Genomic DNA, 18,823 nt, shown 5'->3' with positions numbered 1-18,823 from the left:
GCAAATAATTAAGTCATCTGCTACTCGATATAACAGCAAAAAGATCATTCTGAGTCAGTTACAGAAGTTACTCCTAAAAATTTCTTATCACTTATGTTATTTAAACTCTCTTACACATCAATTAGTTTGAAATAATAAGACTTTAGGCTATCCATTAATTGCAGCACTGTAGACATGATCTGTATTTAAAATTATGCAAGGAAAATTAAGCCAAAGCATGAAGCTGTCTTGGCTAACAAAAAAAAAAGGTTTCCTCAGCCCTTTGAATAAGAGAGGAGAGATAATGGGGGCACTGAATTCACAGGAGAACTGTTTCTCAGTTTACTGTTCTGTCTCATGACATGTTAACACACACTGGTGAAGCCACAGGCCGTTACCCACGTGTTTAATTTGCAGTGTTGCATTTTCAGTGCATTCATTTTCTGATGGCATGGTATGACTGCTTTCAGGCAAAGCTGACCAGAACTCGTGATTAATGCAAAGGAAGAACAGTGACATGTATAACCTGAAGATTATGCATAACCTGATTAAGAAGATTCAGCCACAGAATCACTGACAAATGCAAGGTAAATGTGAATGGGAAATTGAAATAGTTTAGTTACACTTTTAGACGTTAGAGGCTGGTTGCAGAGGAACATCTGGTCTAATCTATTAGGAGAAGACACTATTCTTAGTGCCTCTCTCTACTGCTGTTACAGCTCTAGGCTTTCAAAGAAGGCTTCAACTCACTCTTTGAAATGTTTCAGTCTTCGCAGAACATATCTTAGGACAACTGACTTTTTCTTGTCTGGTCAAATATTGCTTTACTAATCCACTGAAACTATAATGTGGCATTTGTACCATTATGGCTGGTTCATGCTGGCATTTGTCAGAGGCACATGGCATGGACAGCCACATCTGTCACAGCTGCTGACTGCAGCCACTGTCCTCAGTGGCACCAAGGAGGGGAAGAGGGGTGCTTTTTGAAAGTGCAGCCATTAAATTACAGGTGGTTTACTCCAAACCCTCTGTGCCTGCAGCCTGAATAAGGAGCCAGAGATAACATTCAGTTGGTTCAAATAGGCCTTGGGAATGGTGTCTTCTGGCTACAGAAATGAGTTTAAAAAAGCAGCTGAAATATTTTTGATGAAAAGCACACCTGATGGAGGTACTCACACTTAGGAGGAATGCTGCTGTAAAATCAAACTACAGCAGCTTGCTGCTGGTCTTCTCTGCATGCTACCCTAGCACTTACAGAGCTCATCCACCTTACTGTCTCCTGGATCCTACATTTAACTGTATTTTTAAATAAGGAAAGACAGCGCATTGGACAGCCAACTTTCTGCATGTAATACAGCTGTTTTCATCCTGAGACAACAGCAGTTTACACTCCTGTGCACAAGAGATCCCTTTATAACATTCACCCTAGCCGCTGTAAGATTTCCTGATGTCGGTATCCTGCATTCAATATATGACTCAAGACACTAAAGCCTGTTCTTTATTTTATGCATGCTTATTAAAAAGTGCTCCTACTGATACTAATAAATGGTTCTAGAGGGGTAGAAGGGTAAAACTGACCCAAATCCTCTTATGACATGTCTGTGTGCTTGTTAATGCATATACTCAGAAAACAGGGGGAACAAAGAAGGCATCTGGTTATGTTTAAGTTAATCAAAATAAAGCGTTCATTGGCATAAACAGATTTTGTATAAAAGTTCACATTACTGAAATACTCATAGACAAGTTACATCTAAACAAATCTGAAATATTCAGACACAGTTTCTTTAGGTGAGATATTTATCAAAGCTTTTCCCCCCTTTTTTATCTCCAGCATATTGTAAGAGAAGTATCTGTTGAAAGTCTCTGGATAGTGACAGAATGAGATGTGAAACCAGCCACTGTCATGGTGGGCACCTGTAACAGATGATCACACTGGGAAGACTGGGTGAGGAAGCTTACTTACCTGCTCAGAATTTTTTTTAAAGCAGGAATACAGCAGGGCACAGAATACTTCAACCTCTTAGCAGGCATCTTAGAATATGTATCCTCTGCTTTACTGGTGATTGGATGGGAAACCAGACACTGCACAAGATCTGGACCTGTGGCTGGACTTAATGCTTTGTCGCATTCTGTCAGTTCCACCAGCAGCCAGCAGAGAGGATCTTGGCCTATATTACATCCTCAAACATGCTTTATGTCACTGAACTGGAGCTGCTTAACAGTGTGTTGCAACCATAAAAGGGCAGCAGATATGAGAAAAAATTAACCCTAGTCTTAAAAAAAACCCACCAAAACTAAAACTTAGAAAGTAAAAAACCTAAATAACAATTTTTAAAAACTGAATTAATTTTCAAGTGGGAATCACAGTAGTGTCTGCATGAATACAAATGGGAATGAAAAGTACTCCAGGCCAAGAGGAGATGTTAACACTGACATGGAACTGGGGAGAAGTTACCGCAGAATTCATTACTTTGTGCCATGGAGAGTGTGAGCCCCTGTTCAGATGACAATGACTCCCTACGAAAAAGACTGACAGTGAGTTGTCATTCTCAGGAGCTTCTACAATCTCTATATTACTCAGCATAAATGTCTTGTATATCTATCACATCTCAGCTCTGGCAGCATCTGAACTATGTGGTATAAAGTGTATTACTAAAAGAACAGGCAAGAATTTAATTGCTGCCAGGGCCACTGATAGTGTCAGAAATACACTGGTTCCTGAAACCAGTCTCTGCCTTGAAAACTGAAGCTGCACAATCTTCAGCAGAAAGGAGCATTTGAAAAGCAGATGTACTACACTGACCTATATAAGGTCTTGCAAAATAAAACTGATCCAAACAGGCACTTCTAAATATACTAATATAAATAATCTCAAGAAAGACCACAGATAAGCTATGGTATAGACAAATAGTTTCTAGAAATACCTATCATCAATCTCATCAGGTTGTGAAATAACTTGCCCTATGCCTGAGCATGGCAGTGTATGTTTTATTCAGGCTTTAACACCTGCTTTGTGAAAATAAAGCTATCAGAATGTGAGTTACCACATGCAATTTAATTCCCGAGGGCCATACAGTAATTAAACACAGAGGCTGACATTGCACTGTGAAGAATTCTGCTTGTGTATAACAGCTGTCAAAAGACTTACAAAAATCCAGCTTCAGAAAAAAATGCCAGCTTGATTCTGGGCACCACCTACATATTGTTGGAGCCCCACTGAAAAATTCTATCATGCACTTAGATGTTCACTTGAAACACAACTTACAGGATGAGGAAACTGTATCAGAGGCTTCTAGGTCCTACATTTTAGAGGTCTCATAAGTCATCCCTATCTGGCCAAAATGTTCGGGGTGGGGGAAAGATATTTTGCATGGAATAAGAAGAGTTGCATGTTCAGACCAGACATGCACATCTACATTCTCTTTTTTTTGTGCTCAAAAAATGTTACCTTAGGTTCCTCCTGTTGACAAACGTAACTGTTAACTAAATGAAATTTCCCTTGCAGATGACTTACATTTAGTCACTAATGGATTCAGATAGACCCTGAATAAAGTTGTAAACTGGGGTAAATGCTCTGTATTTGCAGACAGCTATTATCATAGCTTAGAAGGATTATAAATCTTCCCTGTGTAGAAATAATCTCTAAGGTCATTAGGGTTTTTTATCAATCCAAATCCAGTGGTTTCTTACTTGAGAGCAAGAGCAGAGACGCTTGCTTTTGGCCTGCAGGCAAAATGGACTCTTTCCTTCTGCACAGCCTGCCCTTCTCCTGTCCAGGTACTTCAAAGCATTCAAAATTCTTTTGGATGCAGGAGGATAAAAAAGAGTGTCAGAAAAATAAGGTCTCCTCCCATCATTCTCATATTTGCTTTGGAACAAGGTAAACCTTAAGGTGATGGATTCCCGTTTCTCAGTTTGGAGCTCCCTGTGTATTCAGTGCTCAGTCTACCCACAGATATGGTGCCCACAGATATGGTACACCGAATGGTAATTCCACAATGCATAAAAGCTTCCACTATACCATTCTCCTTACACAGTGTATGAGGCTGAAGTCCTGAGAGCAGGACAAAGCAAAGGAAAGAACTCCAGTGGTGTCTTAAGTGGTGACATAATGCCACAGGAGGTTGTTCTCTGGGATCTGATGTCCCTCCAACTGTGCAAGAGCAACTGGATTTGCTCAGGTTCCCACCATCCTCCCAAGATATCCTAATTTGACCCAGGCAGGTGGTATGAGGTAGGCCTCCTATTATTTAAAATGTATATGATGTGTGATGAGAACAGAGTTAAAACAAAGTATTTCTGGTTTTGTCAGTGTTCACTGAGTAGCTTCAAGGTAACTACTTTATTCCTATCTTCTTGCTTTTCAGGAAAGGAAGACAAAACATCCCTCAGGAAGAGAAATCAATATTCTTGTGACACTTAAACACAAACAACAAAGAAATCCCAGTTCCCTAGTGAGCAATTGCCAATTTAATTTTGCCATCTTTGGTAAGTCACTTGAATCCTGTCAGGGTGCCAACATATTCATTATGGGCTCTGCTTTCTTTTGTGACAATTAGCAAGTTTGCAGATGACACTAAGCTGGGGGCAGATGTGGCTGGGTGGGAGGGCAGAAGGGCTCTGCAGCGGGACCTTGACCGCCTGCACAGATGGGCAGAGTCCAAGGGGATGGCATTCAATAGCTCCAAGTGCTGGTGCTGCACTTTGGCCACAGCAACCCCATGCAGAGATACAGGCTGGGGTCGGAGTGGCTGGAGAGCAGCCAAACAGAGAGGGATCTGGGGGTGCTGACTGATACCCACCTGAACATGAGCCAGCAGTGTGCCCAGGTGGCCAAGAGAGCCAGTGGCATCCTGGCCTGCATCAGGAATGGTGTGGTCAGCAGGAGCAGGGAGGTCATTCTGCCCCTGTACTCTGCACTGGTTAGACCTCACCTTGAGTACTGTGTTCAGTTCTGGGCCCCCTAGTTTAAGAAGGACATTGAGATGCTTGAGTGTGTCCAGAGAAGGGCGATGAGGCTGGTGAGAGGCCTGGAGCACAAGCCCTACAAGGAGAGGCTGAGGGAGCTGGGATTGTTTAGCCTGGAGAAGAGGAGGCTCAGGGGTGACCTTATTGTTGTCTACAACTACCTGAGGGGTGGTTGTGGCCAGGGGGAGGTTGCTTTCTTCTCTCAGGTGGCCAGCACCAGAACAAGAGGACACAGCCTCAAGCTACACCAGGGGAAATTTAGGCTGGAGGTGAGGAGAAAGTTCTTCACTGAGAGAGTCATTGGACACTGGAATGGGCTGCCCGGGGAGGTGGTGGAGTCGCCGTCCCTGGGGCTGTTCAAGGCAAGATTGGACGTGGCACTTGGTGCCATGGTCTGGCCTTGAGAATTGTGGTAAAGGGTTGGACTTGATGATCTGTGAGGTCTTTTCCAACCTTGTTGATACTGTGATACTGTGTTCAGGAAATGTACCCTTTTAGTTGCCTTGACGGTTTCCAAGAGGAAAAGAACATTCACAAAATCAAGACCCCACCTAGGAGTTTAAATCTCTAACCTTACCACATCAGAGATAGAAACAATATATGTAGAATTGTATTATTTTTAACAAGTGCTTGAAAAGAAAACCCATTAAAGAAGCCATAAGCATGTAATGATGTAACATACAGATATAGGAAGAATACGCTGCTGCCCGTGTGGGCAAAGACAGGTGATTTACGGTAACAAAGCCTGAGAAATCAAGTTACAGCCACATTTTATAAAGCACTAAACTTAGCATTTGCCTTTCAGGAAAATATAGAAGTCATCTGATGACATGCAAGGCACAGATCAAACACAGAGAGTCAGTTGTTTCCGTCGTTCTTGCCAGTACACAAATGCACATTATAAGGATTTTAAAAATCCCAAACAAAAACCCTAAAATGCATCTGGGCACAAAGCACAGGGAACCACCACACTGATGCTGGCCAGGGAGCAGAACAGTGTTCACAGCAAACCTCTGCCTTCACCAATGCTTAACACTCGTACTGACCCCACAGAGACTGGCAGAGAGTTAGCCCCAGATCTGAGCCTTGGTTGTCACTAGGAAGGACTATGAATTACAGAACTACTGTTAAGACCTTGTGTGGGATGGTGAAAAGCCATAAAAGAATGTTCCAAAGAAAGGAGGAGCTGGAGCTCTCTTGAGAAAGCTCCCCTTACTCCTGCATACATGTGAGCTGAGCCTGAGGCCACTGAAAAGCAAATACTGCCTGCCTGGCAATCAATCAAAATCCTTTGCAACCAGGTAACTGCAGCATGAAGGCAGGTTTTGTTACCACAGAGTCCTTCCTGAGAAGACATGGAATGTCTCTCCTCAAAGACAAGCAAAGCATATCAGAGCAATCCAGAAGAAAGCAGTAAAAGGTACAATATGAAATAAAAATACAAAGTAAGCAGGAGTCACTGATTCAGTGGCAGAGGTGTGTGGCTTGCTGCTACCGTTTGACAGTGAAAGCTTGAGATTTTCTAGTACGGCTGCATTTACAAAGGTTTCATGAAGCTTGCTTATACATAATTGTATCTCCTGACAGCAAATCCCCCTGAAATGATACTTCATTTCTATCAGCACGTTCTAATCATCAGCCTTTCCATAAAGCAATGAAAAAACCTCTTTTACTTCAGTCTACTTTCATCTTTCTTCCAGGATTTGCCTGTCCTGCCTCAATTGTCTTCTGTTTCTTTCCTCCTCCTTCCTTCCTTCCTCTCTTGCCTCTAAATCTCCTTTCAGCTTCGCTAATCCTGTTTTACTGATTCATATTAATAAATTCTTTCTCTTTGTCCCCCAGTTTTTCCTCCTGTTCTGATACTCTGGTTAATCCTTTCTTTATCCCATACTCTAGTCCCAGATGACAAATCCTTAATTTATCTACTTGGTAAAAATCTTCAGAAGTACCCACAATCCCTACCTTCAATACCCTCTCCTATCTTATACTTTACATTCAGATCCTTTAAATTCCTACCCCTGTATACCCACTATCCGCTTATCAACCTTCTTTACCTCTTCAAGAGACATTTCATAGAGCCTAGTTTTCTGATCTGAGAGTACTGCAGCTACTGTCAGCAGAGAACAGAGGATATTCTGATGGCCCAATGGGCTGTGGAAAGAAAGCTTGTACAGTCATGCTGTTACACACAGCCCCTGACCGCTGCACTTAAGTGGGGCAAAAGCAGCAATAAATAAAACAGGCAGGGAGACAATGGGGTGAGGTATGATTTGGAGAAGCCACAAATCGCTTTCACAGTATAAAAGGGATGTAATGGTCAGTGGCAGCATATGTTATGCACTAGCAGATAATAATCAGAGCTGTAATTGCTCCAAGATTTCAGAACCACCAGGCAGTAAGTCGTGGACGCTCCTGACTTAGTTTTGACATATAAAAAGAAAACAACATTAGCATTACTAGATAAAAAGGGGAATGTTTCACTCACTTTCACTATAGTCTCATATTCCATTTCTACTTCTGTTTTTCCTCTACTTCTTGTTCTTCTATGCTCTTTAAAACAAAACCAAGGATCATTTCAGTTTGTTGTGATTAACAGTAACTCTAAGCTGAAATGACATAATTCTGTGCATTACAGTAAAATAACATCTCTTTAATCTATGCACTTAATGAAAAACAAAAGATTACTTCATGCTTCTGTGTGCTGGCTCATTAATATTTGACTAGGTACACATTAGTCAGAGAAACCAGTCTATTTATCACAACTTGTCACTCCATAATAAAAGAGGACATTATTTCAACTGTGTTACGTGGGAGAATCAGGGTCAGTTGAAGTTGCAGTTTATGCACATTGCAAGAAGTCACTTTTTTTTTTCTGGGAGAGGGAAAGAGACCTGTCTCTGAAGGAAAGAATGAGCACTGGCCATGCCACTTGAAGTATAAGCTTGCAGAAGTATCTCTGGCCATTGCAGCAAGAAGGCCTTAGATAGCAATTGTGCTTAATCCCACTAACTCAGTGCAGTTTGAACGGAAATGCTTCAAGGACATCACCAAGTGCTTATAAGAGTGGTGCTGCTCCTTCACCAGCCAGCCTTTTCCTTTTGAATCAGTCTTGCATGAGTGCCTGAGCAGGAGAACGTGTGGGACATGCTGCTGTTGGAAGTGTATCTACTTGCTCATTTGCCTTCCTCTTGAGTTGGTGTTTATCGCTATTGCTGAAACTTCTCTTTGATAGGTCAAAAGAACAGCAGGGTTGTCAGTCTGTCTCATCTACTTAAAAGACCCTGATGTCCTGCAGGCAGGTATGTGCTACTCTGAGCTGACACTCCATCACACACTACCACTCTGAGCACCTTAACTTAAAACTCTCTTTCTTAAAGAGGTCTAAGTTTTGTGTCAAAGTAGTCCTGGAGGTAATCCAACAGTAACCAGGAAGACCCAGGTTTCTGACTTTGTACAGTTACTAGAAGATGGCTACGAAATTATAGTCAAGAACTGAAAAAAAAGGGTGATTTCTTGGTTCTTGCTAAGTGCATTTTCCATGCTGTTTCCAAGTGGCTGCAGTATGTTTGATTCTCTGCTGTGCTAAATTATTGTGGGAATTGCCTTGTTTTACTATAAAGTAAGTGTTATTTCAGCATTAAGTGCTATACTGCTTTGCATAGATAATAATTTCCTGAGTTTATTGTCGAATTTGGTTCTGTTTGGAGAATTTCATTCACAGCTCTTTTCTGGTACAGTTGGTGCCACTAAAACCTTGACACTTCCCACATCGTTTACTTTACACTCTATCAGGTATTCATGGCACCCAATGTAACATGGTGATCCTAGTCAGCCATGGAATAATTGCAGGTTCACTGGGGTAAACTGTATTTTGCCTTAGCTGTCAGGTTTGCTACAAATGAAACTGAAAATTGAAACCTTTAAAAAGAAATAGAAACAGACAGTAGCACAAAATAAAGTTTCTCATTTAATATTTAAGGATTAAATAGATTAATAACTGAAGTAATACTTTATTACAAAACATTTCCTCTCAAACCATTTTCTTAAACTGAATATAATTATTGAGTCACTTCCTTGGTCATGGGTGAAGAAGCAGAACAATACATTTGAGCATTGTGTCCTCATTTTACTTCCATGCAGATTCATAAATGCCTTCTAATTGAGTCACAATGGCAGGCAAAAAAAATATCATTAGCTAACAATGTGGCTGGATTTGACTGAAATTCTGTGTAAGGGAACTTATGTCACCTTCTCAAACTGTGTTGAAACAAATGAACAAAACCATTTTATTTACTTTCACCTTGAACTCTCTCTCATCTTGGTAGCAGTGGGCTGTAAAGTCACTGCATTAACACTGACACGAATGGTTTATACGTGTTTGGTATAAGATGGTCAGGAAATAGGTGCCAGTGATTTGCGGTGGCTTGCACCATTTTGACATGCAAAATGAATCTAAACTATTAGCTGAGAAAGCAAAAGGTGACAGTTTGTAGCAGAAAAATGTAGCAGCAAGAAGGTGAAATGTAAAGTGAAAAAAACAAAGCTGCTTTGTTTTGCATAGTTCCTTATCACTTCTGATGCACTTCACTTTTCTATCCCTTTGATCTGTATGCCTCTCTGGTTTTGTGCTCCCACTGACAGACAAATCTGATAAAGTGCTTTACTTAAAATTGGCAGTTTTTACAAAATTACCTATGTTTGCAGCACACATTTTGTTACAGTGGCTGGTGGCCTAGTTACTTCAATGAGGCTTGAAGCTAGTGAAGGCAGGTCAAGGTTTGATTAGAAACTCACTTAAAACCAGTCTTGAAAAACACTACTGAGCATCCTCTTGCTAAACTCCTTGCTTTGTTCAATGTGATTACTTTCCCTTATTTTTGGCACCATTTCTAAGCCAGTTTCCTCATCAAAGGACACATCTTGGGTTGTGAAAGGGTGTGTCTACTTTGCATGTGGCTGACTGCAGGTATGTATTAGCTGGTGCTCACACACCAGGACCAGGGTGTGCAAAGCAGGCATTCATTTGCCAGTCTGCAGACTTCACCTACCTGGAGGATGAACATTAGGCTCAAATGGAGTAAACATTTCAAAAAAGGCAATATCCAAACATGATAAGAAAACACCCACTCTACTTCAGCAAGCTCAGGACTTTCCATTTGATTATTTACCAAAACACAGTCCACTGAAAAGTAACAGAGATATCTGGATAGCATGAATTCCACAGCAATAGAAAGTTACCAGGTTAGGAGATATGACTACTTAGCTGTAAGCAGGGTACACACCACTCCAAAACAGTGTTGTTGACTGAGTTTGTAATAATGCAGCCTGTGCCCTTGCACCATTAGGATACAATTGACCCAAACAACACTAGTGTAGCAGATGTGTATTATATATTGTGCACACATATTTACTACAGGGTGCTTACTAGTTTTGGAGCTCCAGGCATTGCCTTGTAGCGTAGGAAAGTCAGAGAGAAACACTAGGATTAAAACAAACACCAGATTTCAAGCTCTTTTCTATTTTGGTAGTTGTGACCATAGTTGTCATGATTACCTGGTCTTTAAAATCCCGGACGAGCTTCATGATTCTAGTGTGAGAAGTATCCTTCTGTATGTACAGACATTAAGCAAGCAACTTTTTGTGAAATCTCTTATGCAGAGATAATATAGCATAGAAAATAGGTATAATTCCCCAAATCATTCCTAAGCAGCCCATTACCTACTACTTTTATTAGTGCTGAGACCAACATTTTACAGAAGACACAGATGGGAAGTAGAATGTAAAAGAACACAACTGACAGGGGAAAGTGTTAAGACACAATCTGATCTTCAGAGTCAATATCTACCTAATGCAGTTTTCTGGAGACATCAGACACCAAGAACCCAGAAATCAATCAGTACAAGTTTAAGCTTTTAAAATATTGAAATTGAATATAATCTGGTTTATCTGATGATCCTGAATGTGTCCTCACTTGTACAAAGGACCATTAAATAAACTGCATGGTATTGTGTTCTCCTATTTATTGTGACCTTACTATAAAAAACTACTGGCACAATTAGCCCAGATTTACATTTTTGCTAGTGCAAGGAAATGTGGCACAGAGTCTCATCATTCACCACAACTAATTGTGCTGACTGCAGCACTTGCAGTAAATATTAATATTATTAATTTTCACAACTATCTTTCATGAGTCTTTAAAAATACAACGAAGACAAGTGTAGTCCAAAGAGAATGCTGCCTCTCCAAGAGAGCTACCTCACAGCACATCTTTTAGTTCTCTTAATAATTCATATCTCTCTCAGTTATTCAGCAACTCACATGTGTTGCTGTTGGCTCTGCTTCTAGCATACCCGTACAGTATTTTCTGAGATCACAAAATCACCATGTTAAAGAAAGAACAAAAGATTTTTAAAGGCAGATTGAGTGGAAATGGGAAAGTTTCAAGCAATGGTGCAGCTCAAGTGACTTAAGACTTTTAGAATTAAAACATTCATGCCTAGCTTTTTCTCCTCTTTCTGTACTATATTACTCTTACCAAGGGTTTTAAGCTAGCTAAAGGATACTTCTGTGGTGACAATTGGAGAGATGTACTTCTGATGAAACTCCATCTAGCTAAGAAGCAAATAGTGCTCACTGGTGACTAAACTGAGAGGAAAAAAACAAGCCATCTGGAAAACAGTCTATGATGGCCATTATTTAATCAATGGACCAAGCAAGTTTCTTCATCTTTATGAAGGAAACTCTGGACTAAACTACTAAGACATGACTTCTTTTCAAAACTTGTTTCCAGTTGTGTTGTGTGTTGCAGAGTTCATCTTCAAAATAACATGCCAGATGTGTTTCAGATAAAAGTGTTCTTTACACAGGTGTATACAAACAGATGACTGACTTGCAAAGCCAAAGGAAAAAAGGAACAGAAGGATGCAATTTACAGCAAGGTTGCACAAAGAGACATTGAGGACAAAATCTATCTCATGGCAACACAGAAACAAAACATACCATTTAAGTTAGTGACTTGTATTAATAATTTGCAAGTTGTGAAATCTTGTTATATTCTTGTTATATACCTTGGATGAGAAAAGACAATGCACATGGAGGTTTGTGTGCTAGTCTGAGGATAGCTGGAATATTTTAGTGAGAAAAATTAGATTATAGGCTGTGAAAAGGAAACAGTGGTGATGTCTACTTCACTCATAGGCTTGCTGAGATGTATAAAAACAAGAACACAAAACATAGATAACACAGTGGGTCTCTGTTGCAGCTGGTGTCTGTGCTGTCTCCCTGGGCTGCTTCTGTGTAGTTAATCCTTCTGCTTTGTAACTCCCCTTGCTGATCCTCCAAACTCACCTTGCATGTAAGGTATACTCTGGGGCAAGGTAGAGGAGTGAAGAAAAGGTGGCAGGGTGGTTGGGAGCGCCTCCTGGGGCCTCTGGTTTCTGGGAGGGGTGTTGTATTTCTGTATTACCTTTGACTTGTCTATTTCTGTCTATATCTGTAAATATTGTAAATATCTGTAAATATTGTAAATATCTGCTTGTATATTGTGCTAAGCTGTAAATATAAACCTTCATTCCTTAACTTTCAGCTCAGCTGAGTCTAGTCTGGTTCATTTCATAAGTGAGTTAACTCCCAAACTGTCACATCCTTATTTTGGTTCCCAGTGTGGGGCTAATTAAATTTGATTGATTCCTAATTAAGTCTGGAAGTTAAGATGAAGTTGTTTTGCCTTTTTTTCTCTATTATTTGGGCTTTATTTCTCTGTTGGTATTTTTTTTTTTTTGTTTTGTTTTGTTTTAATCATTACCCAACAGACAAAATTGGTGCCCTCCTGTTTGATCTATTATGGAGAAAGATTAAAAGGATGTTTTTGGATTTTGCACAGTATCTCCTCGGCAGCGTAGGCTTTAATATTACTTAAACCATTAGCAACTCTGTTTTTAATAAGTCAGGAAATATTACAACAGCTGAAAAATATTCTCTGATGCAAGTAATTCTGTCTAAAACTGACCTGCCAAATCCCCGTGGCACGTTTTAAACATGTAATACAATGGCATACTTATCATGTGTGCTCTTAGCCCTAATAATTCTGGTTTAAGCATTAACATTAGCATTGTGCATGAGAAATTCGAATGTGGTTGCTTTAAGAAAAGGAAAGAGACAGGTTTCCTTGCAAACAGAATTAGATATAAGGCCTGGAGACAACCAAAACAATTTCTGTTCAGAGGGAGAGTGGGCCACCATGTCCACTGCTGCACCTCCTCCCACAGGTTTTGGGACAACTGCCAAAGTTTCTGTTGTTGAAAATAATGTGGCAGGCAGCCAAAGGACAGGTCCAGCTGTTCAAGTCTCTGCTGTCTTTTCACCTAGTTCAAATCCTCAGGCAGCAGCCTCTAACCCTAAACCAGATTCAATCTTACAGGCATCAGACCCTCAATGATTCAGACCCACTAGAAGGCACTTCCAAAGCCTTTCTGGCTCCAACCTTTCTTGCTCCCACAAAAGCTAGAGCTAAGATGAAACATTTGGTAGAGAGTGATTCAAGAGAGGATTTAGGAGAGGGGACCTCTGGTACACAAGAGAAAGAAGAGGAGAAATAAAGCCTTAGAGATTTGACCAATATACTCAGATCTCAATACTCTGACGAGAGGAGCTTTGTGAGATTGGCTGCCAAGATGGAGGATGGCTCTGAGAAGTTTAAGAGTGCCCCACGGGGAAGCAGATGTGGCAGACAAGAATTTAGATTGGAAGAAAAGATGGGTTTGCATGTGATAAAATGACTAATCAATATGTAAAAATGTTAAGCCTTCTGATGCCTTCTGACAAAGTATATAAATCCTGTATGTTGCCTAATAAAGTTGGAACTTAGCTTGCATCAAGCTGCCTCCCCGTCTCTTCATCGCAGCACTGGTCTGGTGGAGGTGATCACCAACTGGCTGGAAGGCACAGACTGTACCAAACCTCCAGAGGAGAAAGTAACCTGTGCTGAAGAAGCTCCTCCCTATGGTGATCTCTCTGATCAGGAAAAGAACTATGCTTTGTTCACAGATGGTTCCTGTTGTCATGTTGGGAACAAGCAAAGATGGAAGTCAGCAGTCTGGAGTCCTACCAGGAGAGTTACCGAAGCGAGAGATGGAGAAGGAGAATCCAGTCAGTTTGCTGAGGTAAAAGCTGTTCAACTTGCTCTTGATGTGGCTGAACGTGAGAATTGGCCTATCCTTTACCTCTACACCGACTCGTGGATGGTAGCCAATGCTCTATGGGGTTGGCTAAAAGACTGGAAAAAGAATGGCTGGCAGAGGAAAGGAAAGCCTATTTGGTGTGCTGATCTATGGCAGGACACTGATTGCATGGCTGGAGAGAATTCCAGTGAAGGTGCAGCATGAAGATACACACATGCCTAAGAGCAGAGCCACTGAGGAACACAGACACAACCAGCAGGCAGACCAAGCTGCTAAGATTTCTCAAGTTGATACAAACTCAGATCTTGACCTTGATTGGAAACACCGAGGTGAACTGTTCTTAGCTCGGTGGGCCCATGACTCATCTGGACATCAAGGCAGAGATGGAACATACCGATGGGCTCGTGATAGGTCAATTGACTTGTCCATGGATGCTATCACCCAAGTCATCTATGACTGTGACATTTGTGCTGCTATTAAGCAGGCTAAGCGAATCAAGCCCTTATGGTATGGTGAGAGATGGTCAAAGTACAAGTATGGTGAAGCCTGGCAGATTGACTACATCACTTTACCTCGATCTCGTTCTGGCAAGCAGTATGTGCTGATGATGGTAGAGGCCAGCACTGGATGGTTGGAAACCTATCCAGTTCCACATGCTACTGCACGGAACACCATTCTTGGCTTGTAGAGACAGATCTTGTGGAGACATGGAACTCCAGAGAGAATCGAGTCAGACAATGGCACTCATTTCAAGAACAATCTTGTGAGAAACTGGGCCAAAGAGCATGGTATTGTGTGGATCTAACACATACCCTACTATGCACCAGCTTCAGGAAACATTGAACGCTACAATGGTTTGCTGAAAACCACCCTAAAAACCAAGGAGGGTTGGAACTTTGAAAAACTGGGTGTGCTAGTTTGAAGCAGGCTAGAATGTTGTGGTGAGAAGAACTAGATCATAGGCTGTGGAAAGAAAACAATGGTGATGTCTACTTCACTCACAGACTTGCTGAGAAGTATAGGAACAAGAAATAAAAACATTTGATAACACACTCAGCATTCACTCTCGCTGGGGCTGCTGGCTGAGCTACATCTTACTCTCTAACCTCACCCTCCAATTTAGGCTACTCTTCCTTAGGACTGGGGTAAGGTTGAGAGGGGTAGGGAGAAGGTGAAGGGGTGGTTGAGAGCCCCTCTTGGGGACTCAGGTTTCTGGGAGGGGAGCTGTGTTTCTGTATTACCTTTTTACCTTGTATATTTCTGTCTATAACTGTATATACTGTAAATATCTGCTTGTATATTGTGCTGCTGTAAATAAATAGCTTCATTCATATTTCCAGAGCTGGCTGAGTCTAGTCTGGGTGATTTCTAAAGTGGGGGGTAGCAGGCAACACCCAAACCATCACACTGGGACAAGCATTTAGCACAAGCAACCTGGTTGATAAACAGTAGGGATTCAGTAGACAGAGCAGGACCTGCACAATCAGATTTGGTACTAACAGTAGATGGTGATAAAGTTCCTGTTGTACATGAAAAGAATCTTGTTAGGAAAAATTGTTTGGGTATTTTCTCCTTCGAGTAAAGGGAACCATGTCTAAGGAGTGGTTTCTGTTGAAGGTTCTGGTCATACATACTGGGTAATGCAGAATGGTGAATTCCAGTGTATTCCACAGAGAAATTTAACCTTAGCTGAGAGAGTTTAAATTCAGAGTGTATAATACAAACTGTTAGGAGTTTTCTGGTTTAGGTATTACCTGGCGTCCAATAAGACAGAATCTACACTATATGAGCACGAACCCAATTTCACCTGAGAGTCCCTGTTCTCGTCTCATCTGTGAGGAGAGGGACTGCTGTTTTCTGAGATTTTGAATCACTTGTATCTAAGCTAGCCAGAAGAAAACATAAACTGAATTCATAATATCCATTATTGTAACTATTGGTTTAGATTAGACAGATAGTTCTCAGCAAAACTCTGAATGAAATAGAGAGGGGTGGATTGTGCTAGTTTAAGGCTAGCAGGAATATTTTAGTGAGAAAAATTAATTATAGGTTGTGAAAAAGAAACAGTGGTGATGTCTACTTCATTCATAGGCTTGCTGAGATGTATAAAAACAAGAATACAAAACATAGATAACACAGTGGGTCTCTGTTGCAGCTGGTGTCTGTGCTGTCTCCTTGGGCTGCTTCTGTGTAGCTAACCCTTCTGCTTTGTAACTCCCCTTGCTGATCCTCCAAACTCACCTTGCATGTAAGGTATACTCTGGGGCAAGGTAGAGGGGTGAAGAAAAGGTGGCAGGGTGGTTGGGAGCACCTCCTGGGGCCTCTGGTTTCTGGGAGGGGTGTTGTATTTCTGTATTACCTTTGACTTGCCTATTTCTGTCTATAGCTGTAAATATTGTAAATATCTGTAAATATTGTAAATATCTGCTTGTATATTGTGCTAAGCTGTAAATATAAACCTTCATTCCTTAACTTTCAGCTCAGCTGAGTCTAGTCTGGTTGATATCATAAGAGTGAGGGGGCAGGTAACACCAAAACAGTCACAGTTTGCTTATTAATTGATCTTAGACTGACTTTAAAGTAGACAAATCAAGGAAGAAATGCAGGAAGAGTAAAATGGTTCTGGCTTTGATCTCACTCAGTCACATCAATTCTGATTAATTTTACTTCATGCCAGTGAAAATAACTGCTTTAACAATGATGTGACTGAAACCTGACAACTCACAATTTCACTCTTCATATACACATACACAATCCAAGTCCAGCAAGAATAGCCTTGATATGCACTCGCACTCCTGGTTCTTATCCTGGGCAACTAAAGTACATTTCCATTCCTGATTCCTATTGATTACTTTTATTATCATCTTTTATAAAAAAAAACAAATACTATTACACAACAACTCTATAAATGCCAGAAAATCAAGTCAGAATACATATTTTCCATCTCAAAAAAATCCAAAACTAATACTCCAAAGCTCAGTAAAAAGCCCAGGCAGGGTATCACTGAAATTCCTGACCATATGTATAATAATGTTTACTAACTTGCAAGCTAAAGACCAAAGGAATGGAATTTATTTCTTAGAAACATATATCCATTAATATAATGAATGTTAGACAAAAGAAGTCCAATCTGGGACGCTTTAATCCATAGTTCCATGTTCCTCTGGCCAAGTAGGAAGACTTAACACACTGCAGTAACGAGACTGAAAAGATTCTATGAATGTCTGGGTGGATGACTTGAACTGAGAGTCCCAAGAACCTTGTCATTTAGGACATAGCCTTGCTCCACTGAAGTCAGTCTGAATTTTACTATTGGCATCAGTCAGAGTGCATGAAAAGTTCACTCCCTGCTCCCTGGAAGCATTTAGCAAATTGCCTTAGTTTGAGAGGTAGTCAGACAAGCCCTGTGAATCAATCACTCATCAGAAAGTCAAAATCACTGTAGAAGTGAAGAGAATGCTAAGGAGTCAGTATTGCTATGACTAATCCAGAAGGGCAGGTTAGCAAGGGATTATTTTGGGGCTCACCAGCAGTTCTAAAATGCTGGTCAGTTACAGTGAACGAAAAAATCAGAGAGCCTTAGATTACCATTGGGAGAGGGATAAACAAAGAGAAGAAATACAGAAGTGTATTGTATTTTTATTAGGCAGAAAGATCAACTGATGGTCACAAAATCTGTTGTATCACAGGAGAGTATGAAGCTGTCAAAGGTTTTATGCAAGAAATGCTGTTACTGGGGACACGTTTCCTCTTATAAAGACTTTGTTTAGATCACACATTCAAATATTGCTTTGATACAGATTCAGTATTTCAGGAATTCTTGTTAAGCAATACTGAAACCTCACTCATCCTTCAAAACTCAAGCAATACAAAGGTATCTATCTATCTACACACACACACACATATAGGTGTACATATATATTTGTAAAAGCAACTTTTGTTCTTGGAGGTGAATCAGAAAACTATATGAGAAATCAGCTTGGGTCCACCTTAAAAACAGTCTTTCTACCCATGTATAATTTTAAAATCAGGTGTATATAGTGCCTAAAACTGGAACTACTTGTCTGATGCCTAGTTAAGAATCAGCTAACCTAGTTATTTCTGTAAGAACACAGCCTGCAGCAGTACTTGGTGATGGCTCAGTCTTCCCTCTGTCCTTAGAGTAAACAAGTCAGAAAGAGTAAAGCCTGGAATCTTTCTGGTGAAATATACTTGCTGCTCCACTTTAGCAAGTGTACCACATTATTTGATTGTTTTAAAGTGCAAAGTACTAATACATGGATTTTGTAAGCAAATTATCTTCAGCAGCTGTAAAGGACCAAGTTCTCTGATCTTGGTGGTGAGACACAAATTGCTTTTCCATAAACAATACACAAATTTGGGAGAACACAAATTATGGAAAATTAATCTCCTTTCCCAAAATCATAATTCAAATCACACTAGTACATATTCGAAGTGATACCAATAACATCCCTGAAATGATTATGAGCAAATGCCAGTGAAACTGAGATGAACATCAGGTAAATGATGTCTCATTGATTCAATGCCTCACACAAATCAAATAGTTCAGTTATCTTATCTGACAAACTGATTTCCTTTGCTACTTTCCATAAGTCCTTTCACTGCTAAGGTCTCAAATCTGCAAAACTGTATGAAATGTAAAGTTATTATTTAAAATGTTAATACTCCTAGAATCT

At 40.5% G+C, this 18,823-nt stretch overlaps 1 protein-coding gene across 3 annotated transcripts in view; it reads right to left on the bottom strand.

The window, feature by feature from the left end:
- Positions 1 to 18,823, bottom strand: part of PLCB1 (phospholipase C beta 1) — a 434,017-nt gene that overhangs the window by 18,016 nt on the left and 397,178 nt on the right. For 2 of the 3 annotated variants that reach the window (XR_010302819.1, XM_064146106.1), the window contains exon 32: positions 7,433 to 7,497. The exons of the other annotated variant lie outside the window; for it this stretch is intronic. Coding sequence is in view for 1 of the 2 variants with exons in the window: in XM_064146106.1 (XP_064002176.1) it covers positions 7,459 to 7,497 (39 nt within the window). In the remaining variant the exon portion in view is untranslated. The remainder of the gene's footprint in view (positions 1 to 7,432; positions 7,498 to 18,823) is intronic. 3 annotated transcript variants of the gene reach the window in all.

This window comes from Pogoniulus pusillus, chromosome 7, assembly GCF_015220805.1.
Source record: "Pogoniulus pusillus isolate bPogPus1 chromosome 7, bPogPus1.pri, whole genome shotgun sequence".
Classification (NCBI taxonomy): Eukaryota; Metazoa; Chordata; class Aves; order Piciformes; family Lybiidae; genus Pogoniulus; species Pogoniulus pusillus.
This window is presented reverse-complemented; position numbering and strand designations above follow the sequence as displayed.